General features: G+C 38.4%; 3 protein-coding genes across 4 annotated transcripts; 2 read left to right on the top strand and 1 right to left on the bottom strand.

Moving 5' to 3' along the window:
• The first annotated feature begins 311 nt into the window (after positions 1–311).
• Positions 312–1,515, top strand: LOC131304335 (transcription factor PRE5-like). Its single transcript, XM_058331554.1, has 2 exons — positions 312–767; positions 1,130–1,515. The coding sequence occupies exons 1-2, from the start codon at positions 645–647 to the stop codon at positions 1,283–1,285; spliced, it is 279 nt and encodes a 92-aa protein (XP_058187537.1). The 5' UTR covers positions 312–644; the 3' UTR covers positions 1,286–1,515.
• A 4,326-nt stretch (positions 1,516–5,841) lies between these two features.
• LOC131303899 (binding partner of ACD11 1) lies at positions 5,842–11,129 on the top strand. 2 transcript variants are annotated; one of them, XM_058330963.1, is made up of 5 exons: positions 5,842–5,971; positions 7,589–7,758; positions 8,650–8,725; positions 9,839–9,952; positions 10,539–11,129. In XM_058330963.1, exons 2-5 carry the CDS (start codon positions 7,643–7,645, stop codon positions 10,965–10,967), a joined length of 735 nt encoding a protein of 244 aa, XP_058186946.1. In that variant the 5' UTR covers positions 5,842–5,971; positions 7,589–7,642; the 3' UTR covers positions 10,968–11,129. The 2 variants fall into 2 exon arrangements, with proteins under 2 accessions (XP_058186946.1, XP_058186947.1); XM_058330964.1 differs by having other exon boundaries at positions 5,850–5,971; positions 7,602–7,758.
• Positions 11,130–15,275: 4,146 nt separating this feature from the next.
• Positions 15,276–17,695, bottom strand: LOC131304197 (uncharacterized protein At5g39865-like). Its single transcript, XM_058331338.1, has one exon. The coding sequence runs from the start codon at positions 16,885–16,887 to the stop codon at positions 15,517–15,519; it is 1,371 nt and encodes a 456-aa protein (XP_058187321.1). The 5' UTR covers positions 16,888–17,695; the 3' UTR covers positions 15,276–15,516.
• Between the last annotated feature and the right edge of the window lie 2,027 nt (positions 17,696–19,722).

Genomic DNA, 19,722 nt, shown 5'->3' with positions numbered 1-19,722 from the left:
TAGGTAGGTTAAAATGTGCCCGCAAAAAATCTTAATTAAGGCCACTGGAAGTTTTTCTGACCGTTAATTCTAGAATTCCACAATCGGTTGAAATGTGCGTAAACTAACCCGCACACGCGGTTATATAAAAATAAAAAAAAACAATCAGTATACCATGATTAGCTCGATATGACTAACGTACGTCCACTACACAAGGAGATCACATGGTCTTGTGCATTGAGTCACACTTATAGAGGCCCACTCTGCTCAAACAAGAGCCAACACAATCACTTGATTCTAAACCCCCATTTGGGAGCACACAGGAAAAAAGTATAATGGCCTAATCTCTCTCTCTCTCTCTCTAAAAAAATCAAAATCTCTCTCTCTCTCTCTCTCTCTCTCTCTCTCTCTCTCTCTAAAAAAAATCAAAAGCTTGCACTAGTTTCTCCCATGCAGTTGTCTTCTTCATGTTCCAACATCTGTACTGCCTATGTTATGTACTCTCCCTTTCTCCTTCCCTTCTGGTGGTCCTTCCTCTTTTTTTTATATATCTCGTCATTTTTTCATAGTTCCATATCCAACACTAGTTCCTCCTCCTCCTTTTTCTAGAGAACCCTCTCTCTCTCTCTCTCTCTCTCTCTCTCTCTCATATTTCTTGCAGAAGGATGTCTAGCAGGAGGTCGAGGCAGTCGCCGGGCACTTCTAGTATCAACGATGATCAGATCATGGATCTTGTGTCCAAGTTGCAGGAATTACTTCCCGAGATTCGTAACAGGCGATTAAACAAGGTTCGTTACATGTGCCTATCTATGTTCATAATGTGTTTTGTGCTTGAATATATAGATGTACATTTTTGTACATGTAACGCTAAAAGAACGCAATGCGCTAGAAAGATAGGTAGCACCATTCATGAAATGTGTATTATGTACGTAACTATATATGGGTATTGAAGTCAATTTAAGTGGCCAAGACATCAAGGTACATATATAACTTTACAGCTACACATGAGTACGTACATGACACTCTGGTCTATTGACCAGGGAGTTATAAGCGGAGTAAATTAGAAGAAAAAAAAAGTCACTTTTTAAGTAAAAGACTCTTAAATAGTTGTTATAGAGTCGTTAGTTGATATAGTTACTTATGCGCGCAGGCATCGGCTTCAAAGGTGCTACAAGAGACCTGCGACTATGTTAGGAAATTGCATAAAGAGGTGGACGACCTAAGCGAGCGACTCTCCCAGCTGTTGTCTACCATTGATTCGGATACGCCACAAGCTTCCATAATCAGAAGTTTGATCATTTCGTAATGAACCGGCCGGTAGCTAACCAAAACTGGCTAGCTAGTTCTGTAGCTGCGTCTTGTAATTTCTAGGGTTTGGTCTGTACTATAGCTAAGGCCATGCCAACTTGGGATTAATTACGACCATGAATTGTATGCAGAGGTTGTATGTATGTATGGACAATAATTAGGTCATGCTCGTACCAAAAACAATAATTATGTATGTATTATGAGTAGCTATATATCTTTGTTCTCCAATTGGTTTTTTTTTTGGTAGCACAGAGTGTTTCCGGGCCATCTTACGTGCACAACAGGACTAAATCTTTACGGTCCCTACCAACCTTTGCAATAACCCAAAGGGTTTTTATTCATGGATGGCCCTAAGGGTTTTTTTTTTCAATACAGAGGAATCAAACCTGGGATCTCGGGGTGGTAAACCCCTCCATCCTGACCAATTAATCACCAACTGTACTATACCCCTCGGGGTGTTTAGAGAAAATTTTCAATGTCGAGTGGGTATATCTCACGTGGTGCCCGCTCGGCACTCCCGAGCCGTTCGATGCACTTTTAGATAGCTCAGATTGAAACCTTCTCTCTCCTCTCACCCCTCCTCTTTCTCTCTGATTTTTCTCTTTCCAAATCCGAGCTGTCCAAAATCGCATCAGACGGCTCAAATGTGCCGAGCAGGCACATGTGGTGCCCACCCGGCACTGAAAAATATCTCGGGTGTTTGAGTAAGGACTTGATTTTACCAAACATGGTGATGCATAGTGCAAGGCTGAAAAGTCTTCATATGGTACTACATTTTCTTTTTTGGTACGTTGAAATTACAGGGAAAATACATATGCTTAGAATCTGAGATAGCTAGGCTTGTCACACGGATGTTGATTTTGGCGCTCTACTTTTGTATGCGTATAAAAGTGGAGCGCAAAAATTATTTTCCTTGTCACACGTATCTATCAAAAAATATTGTCTTCAGTGCCTCGTAGGCATACTGCCTGCATTGATCTACTCAATCAACTCTAATAATTGGTACGATAGGTTTAATTAATGTAACAAATTGTCTCGTCTCGCGAAAAAAATTACCAACAATTAATAAGTCCAAGATCATGAGATAAACTAGTAATCGATGGTTTTATTGAATCACATTAACTAACTTTCTCGGTTTGGGCTTTTTCGTTGTTCTCTCTTATTCTTTACTACATGAGTCATATTTTTCATCTTGTCAAAAGGAATCGTAAAAGTAAAACAACATTGATCAAAGTTGAAAATAGTGATTTATATATGTCACATAATTTTTTTTCAAAAGTCCAAAACCACTTTTCACAGGCTAATAGTCAATACGGGCTAAAGTTTAAAAAAAAAACAAAAAAGTCCATAAAAGAGAAAAGGTAATAGTCAATACGGGCTAAAGTTTAAAAAAAAAAAAAAAAAGTCCATAAAAGAGGAAAGGTAATAGTCATTTTCCCTATTGTTTTTCCATAATTTTCAATAATGAACCAGTCAATATTTCTTCGGGAAGGGACTCTTTCCTGTGAAGCCCCATGATGGGCTCACTTCAGTGACTTAATTCATTAAAATTTGAATACGTCTGTTATATTTTTACCTATTTAAACCCCTTTTGTGATCTGGGCTTGGCCCATTGGATGTTCTATTGATTTTTTGCCAACTTGAGTTTTGCTTTGTGACCAATTTTCTAATCAATAAAATTTTTTGCTTCGTTGTTCAAAAAAAAAAAAAAATTAGGCTCCATTCGCTAAGGGAAATAAAAGTACTTATTTTTAAATAATTTTTTTTTTAAATTAAAGGTTGTATTGTGAAAGAATGATCTGTCTCGTAAAACGTAAAACAACTTAAAAATCTCCTTATTCTTAAAAATCACCTTATCCCACTGAAGAAGATAAAATAGTTCAGACTATTGAGCCATCCCATAATTAGCACCCCATTTCCTTCTATTTAGCCTCTAAAACAGCCAAACATATAAATCTTAGCCCGGGACTGGGAGAGCTCGATGCTCGGCTTAGGAATTGCTCCTTCCTAATCATAGTTTCGATTATCTTTATCGGCAATTCTTAAGTCCACATCACTCGTATATATATAAGGCTTCGTTTCGCTAATGTTCTTATTTTTTAAGAATTTATTTTTTTCTTTACGAAACAAATCATTCTCTCATAATACCATCACCTTTAATTCAAAAAATAAGTACTTATTTGAGAAACAACTATGAAAAGAGTTACGGTATTAGGCTCCGTTCCGGAAACCTTCTTAAAAAATAAGTACTTATTTTGCCACTTCTCATGCAAAAATAAGAAGATTCATTCCACAAAATTCAAATAAAAAGTTCCTTTCACATTTTTAAACTCAAAAATAATGCAAATGAAAAAAAAAAGTTCAATTATTTTTGCACCGTATTAAAGATCTCAATGAGATCTATCAAACAAGATCCATAGTGGTAGGAAAATTATTTGCGTAAACACATAATTTTTGAGTTTGAAGTTGTCTTATACAAAAAATAAGACTGTTGCTATGATAATGGACGCCAGCGGAGGGAAATCGTACCGGCGGCCACGTCGGGCCTTATCCGGCTACCGGACGGCCGATCCGAGCCGTCCAAAAATTCTAAAAAAAAAAACGAGGGGGCCTTCCGCGGGAATCAACGGCATCCAAGGTGTGTAGGGTGCTTGATCCGAGCACCCCTTTTCCGTGTAGGGTGCTTGATTATATATACACGGAAAAGGGGTGCTCAGATCAAGCACCCTACACACCTCGGATGCTGTTGATTCCCGCTACGGCTAGCTCATTTTTTTTTCTAGAATTTTTGGACGGCTCGGATCGGCCGTCCGGTGGCTGGAGACTGCTGGGTGCACCTGCCGGTACGATTTCCCTCCCCGGCCGGTCGGTACCTATATAAATTCTTTCAAAATAAGTAGCAGCCTTCTTATTCTCAGGAACAAGCCTTCTTATTACACAAAAAATAAGTTCTTATTTCGTTTCTGAAACGGGCTCTTAGTCCGGCATGTGCCCAAATTGCACTGGAACACCCTACCTTACAAAAACAACAAATACTAAGGCACCATTCCAGAACACCTTCTTAAAAAATAAGTACTTATTTTCACATTTTCAAACTAAAAAATAATGTAAATAAAAAATATTTTTTTGATTTTTTTTGTACCATTCAAAAGATCTCAATGAGATTTATCAAATAAGATTTATATTGTTAGAAAATTTATTTACATAAACACATTTATTTTTGAGCCAGAAATTACATTTTTATTAAAAATTAAGTACTTAATTTAGGTTCGGGAACTAAAGCCTGCTAATCTTAAAATAACCGCGAACCCAGATCATTAGACAGTTGTGCGCTTACAAACAATACAATTACATAGTTCGGTGGCGTGGCCCCCTAAAGTAAGATCCAACAAATAAGATTGATTAATTACGGTAATTATGATAATGACAACTTTCCAGCATACAAAAACTTCCACTAAACAAACCTGCTCAACCACGGGTACGCTAATTGGTAGTTGGTACACCAAATGAAAATTAGATTGTGCAGAATTCATTTCGAAATCCCACCTTAATGACCGGAGCTATTCATTTTGTATAAAATATTGTTTAGAGGGCCTTTGCAAAAAAATTAGCACGTTCGGATACTGGTAATTATTTGATCAATTTATTCAATTTTTGTTCTTAAAAATAATGACAAAAATCGATCACAAACTCTTATCGAAATTTAAATGAATTGATTTTATTCTAAACAAATTGATTGGCTTTAATCATTTGTGGATGATATTGAGATGAGCCACACTATTTGGCATTACTCCAAATAGTGTAGTGGACTCTTTTTATAAGGAAAAAATCGTCCCGTATGTTCGTGTTAATACTTGCTAAGTTAGAACGTAACACGGAATTTTAGGAGTCCAATCTCCTTTGTTCCAAAAATTCATATACCTATGTGCTAAGAGGCTTTTTGGCCGTTGGATTGGATGATTTCTTTATTTTATTTTATTTTAAATTTAACGGCCAAAAAACTCTTTGGCACAGGAACACATGGTTTTCGGCACACTCTGTGCCAAGGATTTTTTCGACTATTGGATTGTGTGATTTTTTTTTTTTGTATTTTAAATTCAATGGTCGAAAAACTTTTTGGCACAGAGAGACATGATTTTTTGCACAGACGATCATGCCTCAGGATTTTATTTAGGAGCAGTGCTACAGTCACAACACCAAAAATGTCCATTTCGGGCTCCGCACGGATGATCCGAGCAGTTCAATAATTAAAAAAAAAATTGATTGGGCATCACGAATCATCAGCTCAATTCGATATGTTTAGGTGTTCGGATCAAACTTCTCATATTTGAAAAATCGGAAAAAATGGAAAGATTGGTTTTTTGGTATATAAAAAGATGAGAAGTTTGATCCAAGTGCCTACACATATTGGATTGAGCTGATGTTTCACAAAACCCACTCAATTTTTTAAAAAATAATTATTGAACGGTTTGGATCATCCGTGTGATAGCTGGCCATTGCATTTTGGTGTGGTGGCTGACTTTCTGTTTACGTAGACTGTATTTATTCGGCCGCAAATAGTAGTACTAGATATTGGAGTAATCAACTGCGAAACGCGTATACATGTGTATCTATAAGTTCAGTTGAAATTGAGTGCTTCTCTCTCTCTCTCTCTTGAATCGATTGAAGCTCTGACCAGAAACAGGTATGATTCTTGTTATTGTTCTCCAATTCCGTGCGCTTTTCACTTCATCTCCTTGAAATTTCTTAGCTTTGATGTTTATTGACTTGGTTAATTGAAACTAGGTCTGTTATTTCACGAACCCATATGGAGAATTGTCTCTTTTGATCCCCAAATCGCTTCCTGAAGACTACAGAGATTAAATTTTCAGATTTGTTTCAATCTTCATCTGTATCTTGGATTTTTTTTGACCCTTGTGAATTCACTTGATATTTTGCAATCTTAGGAGTGGAATTCGAGTTCACACATTTGTATATGTCCGGAATCTTGAATGGGTTTTGTGGTTGCCACTTTGTGTTTTTGTTTTGTCTAGGAACACAACTTTAAAACGTGAAATCTGGACACAACTTTGTCTGGAGCCATTCTGCACACATGCATTGTATACAATTGTGTCTGGAGTTGTGTTTTAAATTCTTTTTTCTTCCTTTGTTTCAAGTATAAGATTAGTTCAATAATTCTTCAAGTACAATACATATTGAAAATGGTATGTTAAAGATCTTTATTCTCTTGAATTTTCGAGTGGATGAATCAAAAGATTACTGACGTACAAGTTTTTCTGAGCACTACACATATAGTTTCATCTTACTTACTGACACACAGAATTGAGGAACCTAGTTTGCCACGCTGTATTAAGACACTTGGTTAAAGATCCAGGAATATGAAAAGGCTCTCTTTTTATTTTACTCGGAAAATATTGCACCGACAAACACAATGGAGGAACTTAGTCTGCCACGCTGTATTAAGACCTTGAGTTAAAGATCCAGGAATAGGAAAAGGCCCCCATTTTATTTTACCTGGAAAATTTTCCCACGTACAAACGCAATGGAGCAACTTAGTTTGCCACACCAACACTGTATTAAGACCTTGAGTTAAAGATCCCAGGAAAATGAAAAGGCTCTCTTTTTGAATGAGGGAACTGGTGCACTTTTGGTAAAGTTGTTCTGAATGCTGCTTTGTTTGACTTTCATATAATCCATAGAGTAGAAGTTATCCTCTAATTGGTAATTTTGCATTAGTCATCAATTTACAGCAGCTTGAGGGCCATGCATATTTGCTTTGTTTGTGCATCAATTGTTTTGGGAGGGAACCACGGTGACATGAAGGTAGAAGTTTTTACTGTTGTTGCTTTTAGCTTAAGATCAGATTGGCATTACTTGGAGCATAGAACCATTGAATTGGTGTGCCAGTTTCTGTACTGATCCAAATTGAGTGGGTCTTGGCTTATGCTTTATGATGTATAGATGATAGATCCAACATCTAGATTTAAATTATGTCCGATTAGGGTGATTGTGCAGTTTCTCCTGAAATGGAATAGCTCAGATTGGGACTTGAGATTGGCAATGGGGAGATTGGGATCAATCTGGGCATGGACCGTAATATCAGGGCATTTAGGGTTGCACAACGATGATGATGCTTTTTATATTTGTATCGTATCTTTATCTGTTTTGTTTCCTATAAATCTGGCATGTTCTGGAGAAATTAGATTTTGTAGTCCTATTCATGGAAGTCATGAATGGTGAAAGTTGTTTCTTGAACTATTATTATTACCTTTCAGTGCTTGAGATTTTGACATTTTTTCAGTTGCCTCTAACAGACCACACTTAGTCCAATAATTCTTGGTTGGACTTCAAAACAATGTACCCCGGTGGCTATACTGCAGAAGTAACTACCCTATCTCCTAGAGCAACGGAGAAGGACGTCAAAGAATTTTTTGCATACTGTGGTGAAATTGAACACGTGGAAATAATAAGGTAGTCTTCGACTTGTCAGTTTATGGTAACTGGCTGCTGTTTAGTTTGTACTGTACTTTGATCTTCTTAACATGTGCATTATTCATTCTCTCTTGCCTCTTTGGAAACTTGTCCCTTTCATGAAAGCTTGAATTTTGACCGGTACTTTGTGGTGTATGTTCGTCACAAATCAGAGTTTTCGCCGTTGCAAAACTTAAGGGATGAATCTACTATGACTCAATTTTAGCGGTGTGATCCATTGCAGAAATTGTAATAGAAGATCTATGATATGATAAGATGGGGCAGGAAAAGTCTGTGTTCGGCTTTACATTGTGATTATGGACAGGAACAGCTATTTGATGCATCAAAGATGTTGGATTTCTTCACCAAATGGTGAATAGGATTGCAAAACCCTAAAAATTATGCTATGACGAGACAAACAAGTGCACTTCTAATAGAAACTTTTATTTCTTGAACTTATTCGTTTGGCTGGCCTATTGAAAATTCATTGAGAAGGGAAACTCAGCTGGTGTTTGCTGTAGATCATGAACTGTCCTTTTCGTGCCTTTTTCTTTGTGGTTAAAAGTTAAGGAATTTTTTTAAGACCATGATAAACAGATTTTGGTATTCTTGTACATGGCACCATTTCCATTCCAACACTTTAAGAGCAATTCTATGGTTATCACTTACCACGTTGGGCACCACTGGTAGATACCATATGTTGTGAGGTGATACGAAATGTGGCACACCAATATAGGTAAGAGAGCATCGTCAATATTTTAAATACATCTCCTTTGACCATAGGCTCCATGATACTCACAGAGACTAGGTGACCTGCTTCTTTTTTTGCTTAACCATATGCTCATATATTTTGCTGTACCATGTGTCTGATCAGATTACTGCTCAATACAGATCAGGTGAATATGCTTGTACTGCCTATGTGACATTTAAAGATGCCTATGCTCTGGAAACAGCTGTCTTGCTCAGTGTAAGTTTCATCCACCCTGCCAGTAGGGGAAGTAATGTTTTTGATTGGAATTTGGATCTTGGTTTTGTGAAGGGATTTTGAGGAATAGAAAGAAAAGAGAAGGGGGAAAATTAGCTTCACGAACCCCTTTCCTTCCCTTTACCTCCGCAAATCCTTCCATAACTTGAAGATCCAAACACAGCATAAGGGTAGTTTTTGTTGGAATTGACATGCTTGGTCTGCCTCAGCAGTTTCTAGTTGTTAATTATTCATCTGCTCTTTTCGCTCTGTTATACTTTTCCTTGTATCAGAGTGTCTTGAATGGAATCTATGGTATTGACCACCGGGGGACTATCCTGTTTTTTTGTATATGTAAGAAAGTTAAAATGACAACACAGCACAGACATAATTGTACTATGATTCTATCCTATGTTTGCCTCTTATTATTTCTATGCAGACCTTTAGATAAAAGAAGAGCTCTGCAAAGTCAGTCCAAAAGGTTTCCTTTCAACTAAAAGTGTTTTTGTGCTTCTGATAGAAATGTTCAAAACTCTCAAAAGCACATGACCAAGAGAACTTAGTAAGCAAGATGCTGTTGTTCTGGAGATTATTGCCTGTACTGGAGCATTAGCTGCTTTTCCTCCCCCGTTATCAAGTTTCCCATTTGTCATCCTTATATGTGTTCACATTTGGAAATGATTTGGGTTTCAATCATAATTTGGAAACCATATGGGCTTCAATCATCATGTTTAAGTAAGTTGATGCTTTTAGACCCGCTTTTTCCAAGGATTTTTTTTATCATGTCATTTTCCATATTGATGGGAAAAATGATCCTATAGCATTTGTTCTGCATGAAACTTGAGTGTATCAATGTTCTTACGTGGTTATTGGAATGAGGCACTATCATTTCTGCATCAACAGATGTGTCGAGCATCATTATCTCCTGTTTTGAAGATTGTGTTTTGTGCCCTCAACCGTCAGAAACAGAATATAAATAACATCAATCCACGTCATCCTCAGATCAACATGTATTCATGTCATGCTGTTATGGAGAGTTCCCGAGTGTCCTGGAGTCCTGATATCTAGCATGATACTTGACATGAGATCTGATTATTTGCCCTACTGTTGTTTTAGGGAGCTACAATTGGAGATCAACGTGTATGCATAACACGATGGGGGACATATGATGATGAATCAGATCCGTGGAACAACCCGTCATGGAATCCAAGAGCTGAAAATAGTTCATCGGTATGCACTTTTTCTTTCCACTCTTTGTAGGTAAATTCCATTGTTGTGTCATCATACCACAATTGTTCATGCTGATTCTAGAAGGAGCCGACTGAACTCACACTGACAAGTGCACAAAAACTTTTCCTGATTTTGTTTCTCTTAGTTAGGGGATAGGAGTAGGGAGTCCTGCTTGATGATTTCTTCCAACCTAAAGCCCCAATTAAAGTTCTCTTCATGTAGAAATATTCTGTTTGATAGTTTTCGTAACTTCCATTCATCCTTTTTGCATCTTGGTATTCCTAGGATCCTAGCCATAAACTCCCTTCTCATTCGGGAAAACTAGTGTCTTCTGTTGCTTTTTGACATGGTGAAACAAATTCAGTAGTTGGGAGCATACAAGATTTGGAAGTTGTTCTGTAAAGAGCTGCTTGGAAGTCAATAGAAAAGAGCTATTTTCTTGAGTTTCTTTTGTCATGCATCGGTTTAAGTTACCCGTCCATACACTCGTTTGCCACAAAACCTTTTCTTCTGTTTGTTTTTTTTCATGTGCCTCATTATGTGGGGACAGACTGCCTTACTAAATTCCTATGATTTATCCCGGCAGACCACTCATACGAACCAGTTTGTTTCTACCCCGGGGGAGGCTGTCACTGTGGCACAAGAAGTTGTCACAACCATGCTAGCAAAGGGGTTCACATTGACCAAAGATGCATTAACAAAAGCCAAAGCTTTGGACGAGTCCTACCAAGTCTCATCCACAGCAGCAGCCAAAGTCGCAGAGCTCAGCGATAGAATCGGTCTCACGGATAAGATTTTTGCGGGCATGGAGGTTGCCAAATCTGTGGACCAAAAATACCACGTTTCAGAAACAACCATGACAGCTGCATCTTATACTGGGAGAACAGCCATAGCAGCTGCCACTGCTGTTGTCAACAGCAGTTATTTTTCGAGAGGAGCTCTTTGGGTTTCAGACGCTCTCGAACGTGCAGCCAAGGCTGCAGCTGATTTGGGTACCCAGGGTGTTAAAAAGTGAGGTTTTTTCATCAATAGACGCATGTTATCCGGTAGCGATAGAGGAATGTTTATATTAATTACATATTTACGTTAAGTTTTCTATGTAAATCTGGAGTCTCTGAATGTTGTGTAGCAACTTAGAATCTTGTTTGGTAATCATATGTTCCTTATTTGTTTGCGATTTCCTGAATCAGTTTTGTGGGACACTATAAACTTTTAGTTTTTGGAAATCAAAACTCTCATTTGTATCCTTTTACTTTCTAGCCAACATGGTATACGGGGATATGATACATCATTTTCTCTGTTTTCATAAAAAAAAAAAAAAAAGGGTGGTATTTTTCCATAGAATAGTGATTTTCACACGCCCTTTCCTATAAGGGTAAACTATAGTTAACCCTCTCTAACTAAGCCTCGCGTGCACTTTGCCCCCTCTAACTTTTTTTTTTGGCACTCAACCCCCTCTAACTAACTGAAAATCAAACGGTCATAACTTTAAACGGTCATAACTTCTTCGTCCGAAATCGAAAACATGCAAATTATATATCGATTTCGAGGTCTTGAAGTCAGCTTTCTAATGACACCAAAATCACATCACGATTCAAAGCACACAGAAAGTTATGATCAAAAGAGTAAGGGCTGGTAGATAGAAAGACCGTTTTGAACATAACTTTCTGTGTATTTTGAATCGTGATGTGATTTTGGTGTCATTGGAAAGCTGACTTCAAGACCTTGAAATCGATATATAATTTGCATGTTTTCGATTTTGGACGAAGAAGTTATGACCGTTTGAAGTTATGACAGTTTGATTTTCAGTTAGTTCGCGGGGGTTGAGTGCCAAAAAAAAAAGTTAAAGGGGGCAAAGTGCACGCGAGGCTTAGTTAGAGGGGGTTAACTATAGTTTACCCTTCCTATAATTACACTTCTTTCTTTTTTGTCATTTTGCATCTTAATTTATAAGATTAATTTTTCATTTGTATACCCTTTCACACTTGTCTGAAAGGGAGCAAGCTATCAGCTCCTCTCAGTGAATATCGGGCTCGGCTTTGTTAGATCTATCTCATGGCTGGAACAGCATGGGTTCACTTGCAAAGAAATCCGACTCTTCATCTTCCTCAAGCTCATCATCATCCTGCAGAAAGATATCGTGGTACTAGAATGAATGGTTTGCTACTTGGGATTGAGCTCGACCCCTACTTCAACTCCTTTTATGCAATTATTAATTACACAGCTCAATTCTAATGCAACTTATCCTTTAGTCTTAGAAAGTAAGAACCAAAAAGATTTCGAGGTGCGCGTAAATTGGTTGGACACACGAGTTATAAAAAAAAAATTTGTTCAAAAATTGCAATCTTGATCTTATAGTGTTTAATAATGGAAGAAATTGCCAAAATTTGTTGTTGCTATTACCCCAAGATTAATGATTCTGTTGGGCGTTAACAGCACATGATTTTCATCTGAAGCTGTACATAATTATGGCCATTTTACTTGTGAACTGAAAAGTACGGAGTGTGATGAGATTACCATTGTCATGCAGGCTTTCTTTGATTTTGAGGGAGGTTTTTAGATAATGTGTGGAGAGAAATAGATAGAGAAATGAGAATAACAATTCGAGAGAAAACTTAATGGAACAATGCGCAGAGAGGGGGGTGGGTTTTAGAAAGAGATTAAATTCTTTGCATCACCGGTTTAAATATTTGTTTCCTCCAAATCAATTATATTACGCCACATCGCCATGTTTTATTGATTGTGACCATTGTTTTCCAAAGCGAACACAGTTGTAGTTTCTGGTGCTTTTTTTGGGTTCCTCGATTAGGAAACGGGGACGCTTCAGTGCAAGGGCGTAGTGCACGATTCGAGCCGTTCATTTTTACAATGAATCAAAATCTTTAGATTTCGAATAATATTTCACATGTAACATACTTTTAGTAAATCAAGACCATATCACCCCTGCACTACAGGGCCCTCAGTTCTCGACTTATTGATATGAATGCAATGACGTTTTGAATCAGGGCAGATGAGCAGGTAAAATTGAGGGGTCTACCTATTCATAATCCATGGCTCATAACACTTGTTTCATATCATTGTTGTTTAGTGGCACCACCCTTTTTTCAAATGGCAGCACATTCATCAAGTTGATGGTGTCACCTAGCTTAGATTAGGAAGCTCTGAACATGCTAGTGAATAGCTCGAGAATCCATTGACTTAACTTTTTAATCCAATATGCTAATTTGAAACCTATGGGTTCTTTTGTTCCTTTTCCTCCTTTTGGTTGGCTAAGGTTTTGAATCGCTGAGGTCATAGGTCAATTCAAAAACACAAAAAAAAGTCCATATCGTCAACCAAGTGCCTCAGGGTAGGTTGCTTACATTTATGTTCACTATTGAATGCTTTTCTCTAACTCGGTAGCTGCAACTAAAATGATGGGTCGACTTTAAAAGCCCGCCCCGAGTGGGTAACGCTTAGTTATTATGGTTCTATTATAAGTATTGTTGCGCAGGGAAACTCCGATATACCTCTTCCACCATTCTTCGTAGGAAAACAGCCGCAACGAACCATGGATGTAATCTCAGTTGGATCGATGAACAACGTAGACCTTGCATTTTTGTGCCATTGTTCTTCAGCTTTCTTCACCTGTCTGCCTCGTACTCTTATAAATCGCAATCAGTGTTTGGCGGATACCCAACAATGGTTCTCGTTAACCGCATAATTTGAGAAAGATTTTTGTTTTTTGGTACAAAATTTGAGAAAGATAGAAAGCAGACATTCTACTTCCAGTTTTTTTGTTTGACGGATAACGCTTAGTAGTCGCGTTAATCATGACCAACTAAAAACAATTGAATTCAACAAATCCGACTCATTATCAACAACAATCAAACTAATATACGTTGTGTTTCAGAGGCGGATAGTGTAATGACACAATCTGGTTGACCATGGACCCCCTTTGGCCTAAACACACTTGGCATTAAAAAGTATATCTAAGAATGTGACATATAACCCTAGGTGGGTGTTGAATACAACAAGTGATGCTAGCTTCGAGCCAATGTGGGACTAAGCACTCACTTTTCCGAAAAATCTCAAATCTTGAGTATTACAGGTAGTGAGGGTCAATGAAGTCTTTTGGTAGAATATTGAAAGCTACTATAAGGATAGTGCAGCTCTGCCCCATTGTTTAATTACTCCAAAGAGTCCAGAGAAACTGGAATTTTGACCTTATCAACGTAATCACCTTTTGTTTTCTCACATAACCTACATTGACCGGAACCTTTCATCACCTAATTTGCTTTAGAAAACCTCACCCTCAAAAGTTATTAATACAACAAAGAATCAGTGGTTTAGTTTCTCGATAACTTTATTACTCAAAATGCCAACCCATTTATTTTCGAAATATGTTTAACAAAACAAGATTTTCATACTCCCTATTTCATTTTCTTCTTTTCTATTAGAAAAAAACAATTCAATGCCTCCGGACACTCTCACGTGGTGCCCCAAGTCTTTCCTCGACCACACATTTTTATGGAATCCGAGACTAAGTGTGAGAATCCAACAACAATGTGTGGTGAGACGAGGCTTGGGGCACCACGTGTGCTGAAGATTCTCTCCTTTTATTTTTTGTTGCAAAGTCGGCACTAAATTGTACACAAATTAATGCTACTGTGATGGGTATGACCAATGCCTTTGTCAATCTTGTGGTTGAAAGTTGAATGAGGAGTAATGAAATCAACCAAATAAATTACAGGGTCCACCCCCTTGCCCTGAGATTGGTTTACTCTTTTGACTGGAAATGGGTATGAACTATGAAGGTTGCAGTTGCCTGCCTCCCTAGCAATTAGTGCAATGTGCTTGATCGAGCTAGAATTTTAGGATCGGTTGGTAAATGAGGTGGACTCGAATTTCACAAACACTAACGAGCTCAAGCTAAACTCGAGCTCGAGTTTAACTAATTTTGAATGAGCTGAGTTCATTAAATTTTAAGACTGGATTCAGCGATGCTCGTCTATCTACAATACGTCGTACTAGGGGTGTTCATTTAAACTTTCATGTCAATTTTTGCCTGCTTCTTTCCAAACTTTTTTGATAGCTGCGAAATTTTGTTGGAGGCAGCTTCCTATTCGCTACAGATAACTAAATAAAGTTGATACTGCGAAAAATTCGTTTTCGAGTTCTCAACCTTCATTTTTCGACAGAATCAAGCTTTATCATAATTTAAGCTGCGACTGGCGCCAATGCAACCACAAACAAATACGGAGAATCGGCATCTATTTTTGAACTTATCAGCGTTACTTCATACCGTTCCTTCGATTCTTAGGTTGCTGAATGCATGTCTGTCTTAGAAGAATGAAAGATGGAGTAACATTCTTCTTGAATCATTTTGAGCAAAACAGTGTACAAGGCTGATTATGCTACAGGAACGAAGTATGACTAATTTCTTCACCTTCACTGGACCTATATGTCTTCAACTTACAAAATACCTATCTATACAACAAGCAGCTCTCCATATCAAAAACAGAATCAGAAACAAAAACAGAACAATAACAAAGGAAAAGGGGAAAAAGTTGCCAATACCATTCTCATTGATCACAACAAATAGGGCATCTGACAATCCCATTCTCATTGCAATCAGGGCATCTTTGAAACCCAAACTCACTCTCATCACATTCCTCATCAAAATCACCCTCACAGTAAATCTTACAACTCCCTGAACAAGTCTCGCATGGCACAAACCTTACATCCCCACACCCTTCACAAACTCCACCGCCTCCACCACCGCCGCCGCCATCATCGACCATTTCGCAACCCTCTAACACCTTCTCAAGCTGCCCTTCTTCGTGCAACCGCCGTATTTCCTCTGCCCCACCAATATACTTTTCCCCCACAAACACCTTTGGCAAAAAGCCATTGAACCCATCTCCCAATAGCTCCTTCAACTCCTCCTTGAACCCCGAATGCATCGACACGTCTCTCTCGTCGACTCGAACCCCGAGTCCCTTCAGAATGACTCTCGCATTGCAACAATCCTCATATGTCTTCCTTACTCCTCTTAAGCTCGTAAAGTACAGTAATATCTTGTTTCTTGCTGTGAAATCCGCATCGACTTTCGTCACGTCCGTTGCATCCAATGGCATGGCCTCCTGTTTTTTGCCCTCCAACGGCTTTAGGTGAAACGGGTTCGCCGGCGGGAGATCTTCGAGCGCTTTCCTGAACGCAGATATGACATCAGGATCAAACTCGGAGATGACAGATGTCGCATTTGAATCCGAATTCGAAAACAAACTCGTTTCCTTATCAACCATCTCTAGCCACATTGGATTCTGGCTTTCGCTTTTCGCAGAATCAACTTTATCCTGATCAAACTCGGAAATGACAGATGTCGCGGCCGAATTGGAGTTGGAATTTGCATTGGAATTCGTGCTGGAAGTGGATTCATCATCTGCCAACTCGAGCCACATAGGCTTCTGACATCCGCTTTTAACAGAATCAAGTTTATCAGAATTCGGAGCGACATGAAACGAAAAGCTACGGAAGTGATTGGGAGACCGAAAAGGGCTCGTGTCTTCCAATCCTTCCATTAGCTCCCAAGCATTGATAGTCTCCGGCTCCCCCGGAGGCGTCCGGACGGGCGTTTTCGGAACAATCTTGGGTATTTTCTCATTAATCATATTGGACCACGTCTTTGCCTCAATCAGGCCCATTGAGAATTTCTCCACATAAGACTCCCCTTTCCTCTTCTCATAAAAAACGGCGTCTCTGCTTTCGTCAATCCTTAAAGAACCCAATGTCGAGGAGGTGAGGGCGACCACATGGTTGACGTCCGGCGGTGGCAGGTGGTGGTTGCCACCGCCGCCGCTGCCGTGCATTGAGTAGCTTCTCCGTGGCCTAGGCGGCGAGCACGCTGCCTTGCAATTCCGGCACACGGGTTGCTTCGACGTTGCGCAACCCATGCCGGAAACAGAGAGAGAAAGATTGGATTATAAAGTACCTTATTTGGCCTTCATAAAGAAGGGAAGGTGAAAGAAACAGAGCGAACCCACAACCATATCTTCGTGAAGATATATCAGATACGAATAATTAATGAAAAAAATATAACGCTGAGTCTAACAAAAATTCAAAAAAGACAGAACAAAAATATCGAACCAATTAATTAGCAAGAACGGGGTAAGTGTATTTTTGTAGTAGTTGAGAGAGAAGATTAGATTAGAAGAACATTCCCAAGTGAATGAGCTGTGTATGGGTAGAGATTCCCAGATTGGATATACGATATCTAGGGATTATAAAAAAAAAAATTGGGGATTAGGTCAATTGTGCCTGATTTGGAGAGAATTAGGGGGGGAAATAATAGAAATAATAGGGTGGATCGAGGAGAAAACGAACTGGGTATTCAGGTTTTTGTGAATTCAATAATAAAAATTGAATGGTTTCAATGGAAAGAGAAATGGGTGACAAGAAGTGGGAAGATTCGATAATTATGATTTGGAAAGAATTTTGAGTTTTTGAATTGGTGAGAGAAGAAAAATCGGGTTTAGTGGTGGAAGACAGACGAGAGAGAAAATTCGAGAAGGAGAAGAAGAAGATGGGAAAGGAAAGGAGGGGAAAGAGAGGAAATGCGAATGGGAAAGGGAAGGAAGGAAATTTTCAAGTCAAAGAATGAGTGCTCAGAAGAAGAAGACAATTGAATTTCACCGGGTTGCCTCCACTCACACCCTTTGTTCTCTTTCTCTCTCTAGGATTCTCAAACAAATGAAACGATCAAATGATGAATTGAAAGAGAAACCATTTTTGGGTCAAAGTGATTTGTTGTGTAGTGGCCGCATACGGGGATGAGGAGAAATTTTTGGAAATCGGGTGGGTACCACGTGACTGTGCTCACGTGATAGTCGAGTAGTCCATCCAAATCGTTCAAAAGTGTGTTGGACGACCCAAATTGAAACTCTCTTTCTCCTCCTACCCCATCAATCTCTCTCCCCTTTCTCTCTCTAAATCCGAGTCATCCAAAACCGAAATAGACGGTCTGGATGTGCGGAGCAGGCACCACGTGGTACTCACCTGGCAACAAAAATTCCTCGTGAATGAGGTATTGAGTGTGAATGTAATGATAAAATGGAGGGAGAGAAAAAAGAGGGGGGTTGGGATTCAGAGATCTTGCAGGGCACTTCTTGTAATGCACTCTGCAAGGCACAATCAAGACCGCCTACGAGTATTTTCAAAGATTTTAATTTAAAAATAAAATCTTCAAGGGAAGAGATAAACTATTACAGGGAAGAATTTATTTTTAAATTCGAATCTTCATAAACACTCGTGGATGGTCTTGATTGTGCCTTGCAGAATGCACTACAAGAAGTGCCCGACATGATTTGTGATTTGGGGGGATTCTAGTTACTTAATGCTTGGAGCATAGCCACATGGTATTTCGGGATATTCAAATATCACACATTCACGCTCGGTCCACGATTAAGCGTTTGAACTCTACATAAATATGTGGTGTTGAAATAATCTACAACATTACGTGACTGTGCTCCAGAACTACGGAATACATTACTTGAGAGAGATGGGAGGATCGGCGAATGCGGGAAATATTGCTTGAATGACGAGTCGGGATCCTCGTCCCTGTAGACAAATACAAAGTGTGGGTCATGTTATGGACAAATTATTCGGTGCTCCCATTAAATAAATAAGGATATTATTTACGAGAAAGTAAGGATATTATTTACTCATTTGGTCCAATATTGTTTATTCTGTACGTGAAATTTAACTTATTATTTACTCATTTGGTCCGATATTGTTTATTCTGTACGTGAAATTTAACTTTTTGATGGGCATATACAACTAATGCATGTGGCCTTGTAAGGTTTGATGAAATTTCTATCCTATTTGTTCATGATATTCTACAAACGAGAAAAATAAGGATATTATTTACTCCTTTGCTCCGATATTATTTGCTCGGTACGTGAAATTTAACTTCTTGACGGGCACATATAACTGTGGCCTTGTAAGGTTTAGTGAAATTTCTAGCATCACCTCTTATTTGTGTTTTTGAAACTACTAGTAATCATCTACGAGGATTACTCTGCAAAAATTTACACACTTTTTGTTTTACATTTTTATAAAGACACCAAATAATTTTGAAAGATTACAAAATGCAATAATGAGCAAACAAATGGGGTATAAAGTACGATGGTGAACAAAATGATTCTAAGACACAATCTATCCAATTGCTATCAGGACAAGGGGTTCACGTAACACGACTTCATTATGAAGTGTATTGTGCTTAGATACGCTCCATTAAGATTTATCATTGTGATTGAACATTTTAAAACTCTCATAGTTTACTTAACACTACCATCGTACTAAAAGTCAAGTTAATCAGACATTGAAAATCACATGATAGGTTGGTTTTGTCATACATAAATTTCACATTTGGACTTACACTAACAATTTTGGATAACAAACAATTAATTAACAGTATACGATGATAAAATCTCAATGCAACATATCGAGGTGCACTACTTCTTCACAGTGCATTAGCGCTCTTAGGCCTGCTTAATAAACTACGTTATTCGAGTTTGAGCTCATGTTTGTTCGATTAAAACTTGTTTAATATTAGTTTGTTTTATAATCAAACTAGGGAATGACTTCGGTGTCACTGGTCATTTTAGGGATACCGTAACTTTTGGCATAACAAAACCATTATGAGTATAGCCAAAACCCATTACAAATATAACAGAACCATAACAAGGCATAACTTGTTGGTTATGTCTTGGCTGGGTTTGGTTATATAT

This window comes from Rhododendron vialii, chromosome 10a, assembly GCF_030253575.1.
Source record: "Rhododendron vialii isolate Sample 1 chromosome 10a, ASM3025357v1".
Lineage (NCBI taxonomy): Eukaryota > Viridiplantae > Streptophyta > Magnoliopsida > Ericales > Ericaceae > Rhododendron > Rhododendron vialii.
The sequence above is the reverse complement of the archived record's forward strand: the minus strand, read 5'-3'. Positions and strand labels throughout refer to the sequence as shown.